General features: G+C 49.9%; 1 protein-coding gene across 9 annotated transcripts in view; it reads left to right on the top strand.

The window, feature by feature from the left end:
* Nucleotides 1-1,018: 1,018 nt before the first annotated feature.
* Nucleotides 1,019-6,000, top strand: part of PTPRT (protein tyrosine phosphatase receptor type T) — a 434,461-nt gene continuing 429,479 nt past the window's right edge. For 7 of the 9 annotated variants that reach the window (XM_042050521.1, XM_042050503.1, XM_042050476.1 and 4 more), the window contains exon 1: nt 1,020-1,260. In XM_042050521.1, coding sequence (XP_041906455.1) covers nt 1,191-1,260 — 70 coding nt within the window. In that variant the 5' untranslated portion in view covers nt 1,020-1,190. Of the gene's footprint in view, nt 1,261-6,000 lie in introns of all 9 variants that reach the window. The other 2 variants (XM_042050484.1, XM_042050536.1) reach the window with 2 other exon arrangements.

Genomic DNA, 6,000 nt, shown 5'->3' with positions numbered 1-6,000 from the left:
GGGCGGGAGCGGGGCCCGCCCGTGCCCGGGGCACCCCCGCGCTGCCCGGAGCCGCCGCCGGTCCAACACCGCCCCCTTCGGGCCCGGCAGCGGCGGAGCCGCAGGCACACGGGCTGCGGGGGAACCACAGTGGCTAACAAACGCGGCGAGCAGCGCAGGGCCGGCAGGGAACGGGGCTCTGCTACAGCTGCGCGCAACAGCGCGCCCGCCACCGCTGCAATGCCCGCTGGCAGCTGGGTGAATGCCCGAAGCTGGCCCCGCTGTGCTGGTGGCCACGCAGGTGCTCTGCCCGCGTGGTTATTGCTCTCCTCCTGTGTGAATTCCAGCTCAGGTGACTGATCCATGTTGATCTGTTCCCTATTCAGGGCCCTGGTTCACCCACCCCCCCCCTCCCGTAGGACAGCCATGAATTTTGGGTCAAGAAGTTACCTGTGGACAGCAATTCTTAGAATTGTGCCTGGAATTGTCTCCCTGCCTGTGGCCAAGCCCTAGGGGAGTGCCCATTGCGCGGTGTGACTCGGTGTTCAGCAGTGAACTCTCGAAAGTAAAGTGAATAAGGATGGAAATTGCTATTTTCAGCTGTAGGTGCCTGTGAACTGCTCGAAGCAGCCGCCCCATCAAAGGCCCCCCGAGCCCTTGCCGTGTCTCCTCCTTGGCTCCAGCAGAGGGTCGCTCCCTCCATCCCATCCCCGCGCCGCTCCCGGCCCCAATCCCACCCCCAATCCCAGCCCTCCGTTTAACGCCAGCCCCTTCGCTGCCTCGCCATCCCCGCTGCAAACAGGGCAGGAGCAGCAAACCTGGCTGCGCCGCGCGATGCTGTGCTCCAGCCGCTACCGCGGGGCGCTGTGCGTGTGCGCAGCCGGGCTTGAATAGGGATTCAAACCCCCCAAAGCCAGCCCTCCCCACCGGCCGCGGAGGCAGCCGCTCCCGGGGGAGGGGACCGGCGGTGCCCCCGCCGCGGCGGGGCAGCGATCCGGCTCTGCGCGGGCGCGGCCTGCGCCGGGCTCGGGGGGCACCTCCCGCCCGCCCCGCTGCGCTCCCCGCCCGCCGCCACTCCGGCGGCTCCGCCGAGCAGCACCGCGGCTCCGGCTGTCGGGGCCGCCGCTGCGCAGAGCCACCAATGCGGGGGATACTGGCGGGGAGGCAGCGGCTCCGCGGCAGCGGGGAGGGCAGGTGAACTCCGGGAAAGGATGACCGGCATTGCCGCGATCGTCTTTCTTCTGCAGCTCTTGCCCAGGGCGGACGGACAGGTCTTCCCAGGTGAGTGGTGCCCGCCCGGCCGGTGCCCCGCTCCTCCATCCCCCGGGTGCCCCCGTCGCGGGCAGCTCTGCTGGCAGCCCGAACTCTTCGTTTCGTCCCTGCCTTCAGCCCCGCGGCCTCGCAGGGAGCTCTCGGTGCCATTCGGGGAGCGGCAGGGGATGGAGGCGCCTCGGAAGGCGCTGGCCAGCGGCAGCGAGCAGCCTCGGTACCCGCCGGTTCCGAAGGCGCCGGGGATGCGAGGGGCTCTGCCCGGCTGTGCGGGGCTCCGCGGGGTCCCGCCGGGAAGGGGACAGCGCCGGGGCTGGGGGCCAAGGGAGCTCGCTTCTCCGAAAGTTGCGTGTGGCAAGACGTGAAAGCATCGCCTTTATTCTGGGATTCACGATATGTGAGGCGTTTTTTGGTGATAAAGAGCGTTCGCAAGCCCAGGGCAGGAGTTGGCTGCTGCGGGATGTGCGGCGCGGGGGGAGCCCTGCCTTTTCCCTCCGGTCAGGGGAAGGGCTCTGGGCTTGGGCTGAGAAGTTTAGGGGCAGCTGTTTCACCACTTGCGTGTCCCAGCTCTAGGAACTTTCTCGGGGGGCTCAGCCACTCGGATCGGCTCCTTCCCAGTTGTCACTTTCTCCGTCGCTGATGTTAAGGAGTACTTTGCTCCCTGGCACGTGTACAGTAATAGTAGCTGGCTATTTTCCTACTCCTACGAGTTTCTTTAGGCATAGTTTGAATTACTTGAAGATGACAGGTGCTTATAGAGCTGCCTTTCTCCTCCTGTGCTATTTTGTAGGTAATCCAAAGCTACGTTGGTCTTGTTTTTCTCTTGGATCTTGCGATACATTAATTTTCTCACTGCGGTTTGTGCTCATGCTAAGAATTAAACAGTTATAGTTTTCTTCTCTCGACTTAGTTTTAAAATTCTTTTTTTTTTTTTTACGTATCTGTACACTTAAGACGAGTAAAATTTCCCCGTGTTATGTTGCTTAGGGAACATAGGGATACATCTCACTGCTTGTGATTTAGGCGCGCTGGAGGCACGAAACTAAGTTGAGTTAATCTCAAACACAAGCAGGTTTTTGTTAGGTAAGACCGAGAGCTCTGATGACTGTCTCGCTGCTTTAAAGCAGCAGTAGCGGCGTGTTGGAGATGATGAACACCGTGTCCACCTTCCCCCGAGCCCTTGGGTGCAGGCTGGGCTCAGAGACAAGGCTGGCTGGAAGGGCCGGGCAGACCCTGGGTGGAGATGTTGTCATCAATCCGGCTCGCTTTGACACCAGCAGGATCTTGTTTACATTGCTAGGCAACTGCACAAAGCACAGATTTATTAGAGAGGCTGGGAAATCTAACCTAGTTAAATAGCTGCTTCCTTGAGTAAGCAATATGTGGAGCTATTTATTCCCCCCCCCCCCCCTTTTCTCTCCCTTCAACTGTTTTTGTGTTCTTGACACTTGTCATATCAATTGAGATCAGATCCTGGGCTTTTGATGAATCATTTAGCCAGATGCTTGGAAAGAAGAGTGTTCTGTGAAAATAGCAAAGTTTTAAGGGGGCAGAATACACTTTGTGTTTGAGGGAGATAATGTAATATGAGCTAAATGCATGAAAATGTAACATATTTCAATTATTTATAGGAAAGCCATGAAATATTGTTTTAATTATCAGTTCAGTTAGTTGGAAATAGTGACTGTGAGGTTTTTTTTAATGATTAGTATTCCTTTTTCTCTTGAGTGTGCTTCCTACCATCCAAAGTAAGAGGCACTGATTTTAATAACTAATGTTTTCTGAGCTGCTTGTAGTACTGAAGTTAGAAGAAAGTTTTCTGCTCTTAAACTAAATATCTAGTGTGAAGTGTATTAGTCTGGCCTGTATCCCTATAGCTGTTGGTTTGATTTTTTTTTTTTTTAATTGTAAAAAGCAAAGTTTAGCAGGTGCACTTTGTCCCCGGAAATTCGGTGAAGTTTGGAGCCGCTCCAGCCATCGGCGTCTTTCCGCAGCTTCCATCAGGTGGTGCTCTCTCCATAACTTTTAGGAAGCAAATACCTTCCATCTCCGATTATTTTTCAAAGCCTACTGCGTTTATACAGCCGCCTTTTGTTAAACATCCCGAAAAATCACTCTGCAAGTTGTTGGCAGGGGTTTGGTTTTTTTTTTATTTATTAAGTGATCGCTGGACTAGGAATTAGGAAAGGCACAAGTGAAGATGAAATGTATTCTGTTCCTACGTGATTTGTCCCCACTGTAAAATTAGGAATACTACAAAGAGATAGCAGAATGCTCATGGCTTCTCCCTGGAATACCTCGTTTCCTACTGAGGGAGCTGGCTAGCACTCATTTCTTTATGTAATTTCTCTATGACTCTATTTATAACTCTTCTCGCCAGTAATTACTTCCACTTCCCTGCAGTCTCTGTATGTATTTGTAACTGAGCATATGCTTTTCGAGGTTCTAAACTTTTTGTCAGCTCTAGGGTCAGCTATTAATTTAAATGCTTTACTTTTCCATGCGAGACACAGAAGTAGCACCAGGTAATGATAGTTGTTCCCAGTTCTTTCAGGATTTTGGAGCTGAAGGAGCATTACTTACAGGGAAGTTCTTCTCCTGAAAGTACGTGTGCAGTTTTTCTGCCACCGAAGCATGTGGGGTATTCTTGTAGTTGCTGCACACTTTACTATTGTCTGTTTTGTGAAGGTTTTTAACACAACGGGGGGATAAATACAGAGATTTATTTGCAGCTGTGAAAAAGCATTTGGGGCAGAAAGTAGGACAGAGGGTTTACATGGGGGCTGTTGACCTGAACACCAGATTATTTAATGCTTGTTTTTCTTCTTATGTGGGTGCTTGTTTTAATTTTTGCCCCTATCCTGCTCCTTGTCTTGCTGGCGGAGCTCCCGAGCGCTTGGATGTGTAGCTGGCTGTTTCCAAAGGCTGCTGCCACATCGTAAAGTTATGGCAGCTGAGAGTTCATTACACAGTGTTCGTCCAGGGAGGAGAGAAGATGAAAAGGGAGCAAACTGCAAGGAAATTTTTGGGGAAGCTTTAATTTAGTAGGAGTTCATTTGCTCAGGTTTTGCTGTCAGCAAATTGGCGATGAAAAACGGGCCTTTCTGAGGGAGCTGCTCTGTGTGGCAATTGTTAACAATGCAGCCATTTAACTCAATAATCACTTTTCTCTCCCTCTGGGGAGCTGTTAGTGCCACAATTCCACTTTATTTTTATCCCCGGCTGGCTCGATTTGTTTTCTAATACGTAAACAATTAATCCTAAGAAGGTGATGATGTGAAGCTGCCTCTTTCGACGGTGGCAGCGAAAGGTCACTGTGTGTATAAAGGCGTTTGTGAATCTCTGAGGGATAATCCTTCTCTTTTACAAATGCAGAGCCCTTTCAACCATCCACCCTCCTGCAAGTCCCTGAGCTCCGCTTTTCTTGTTTCATTGTACTTTTAAAGTCTGTTGTGCTCTGCGTGGAGGCCCACGTGCTCTAGTTTTCATTAATATTACGAGAATGATTTGGGGCACTTACTGTAGAATATTAAAGTATATTTTTTTCAGGAGGCACCATCATCTGTTGCCATGGAAACCTGAACAGTAGTAAAGATGTAGGTCTGAGGCTTTGAACCTCGAAAGCCACGGACAAGGGTTGTTTCTTATAGGAACAATTTCTTTTGTATATGAAATCCAGTTAAGTGGAGAGAAGAAAGGGAAATAAATTGATCTGTTCAGCATTGCTCTGACAATCCTCTTGAATAACATTCAGCACAGAAGGATCAGTGTCTCTGATTCTCTCTGTGTGTATAGTATGGGTTTTTTTTAAGCTCATTATTTATCATAATAGTTATTTTATGCCTCTGGTAATTTTCATTGTGATTTTATAAGTGAGGTGCACGATGTGTATTGGCAAGTATTGTTCTTTGCTTGAATGGAAAGTGCTGAATGTACAATGGAGAGGTGTGCATTGGAGCTTAAATATTTTGGCAATGGGCAAATTTGAGACTGATTTAATGTGGCCGTAATTAAAAAAAAAGAATAAAAATAGCAGATGTTGTCTGAAATCCGCCTACCAAAATCTGATTGACGTATACATGGGTTTGCTCACTGACGAGAGCTTGCCACAGAAATCCTGCAGCCTGGTGAACATCTCCACAAACTCTTCTGGTGTTTGGGTGACAAGCACCAGGATGTGTGTGTGCATTGCTATATAAAGCCCTCTGTCTTTTTAGAGAGACATTCCTTAATTTTTTATGGCAACTGCTTCAGTCTGTTTCCTCGGTGCCTTGTAATGCACAGATTAAATATGTGACTGAGCTTCCAAAATATGCTCGTAGGTACATTCATAGATGAGACTTTCCTTAGATGTATTTTAAAAAGCAGCAGCATACAGGGGTCACCTGCTGCTAGGAACAAGTTGTAGTCCAGGTCTCCATCTGTGATGCAGGAAAGCTTCTGTGCCTCCCATTGCCTCAGTACCAGAGGGCTCCACTTCCTTGAGGATGGGTTTGTGGGTTGACATTTCTTGGCTCTCTGTTCATATCCTTGGTAAGAAGATGGTATATGGCTCTTATGGTATTTCTTGAACGTTTTATGGAGCAGCATTACTTGGCTCATTTAAGCCAATATATTTGGCCTGGAGTCACTTTTTTATCCACTCACATTTTCCAGTTTTATTTGTTGCTTTAGCTGGTGCTCTCCCTGTTTGTGCTGGATGGTACTACTTGGATGTACCTTCACGTAGATGGTCTCTGCTTTTTTGGAGAC

Source organism: Corvus kubaryi, unplaced genomic scaffold (assembly GCF_017639235.1).
Source record: "Corvus kubaryi isolate FWS band 111438036 unplaced genomic scaffold, C.kubaryi_AGA036_p1.0 134, whole genome shotgun sequence".
NCBI classification, from domain to species: Eukaryota; Metazoa; Chordata; class Aves; order Passeriformes; family Corvidae; genus Corvus; species Corvus kubaryi.
This window is presented reverse-complemented; position numbering and strand designations above follow the sequence as displayed.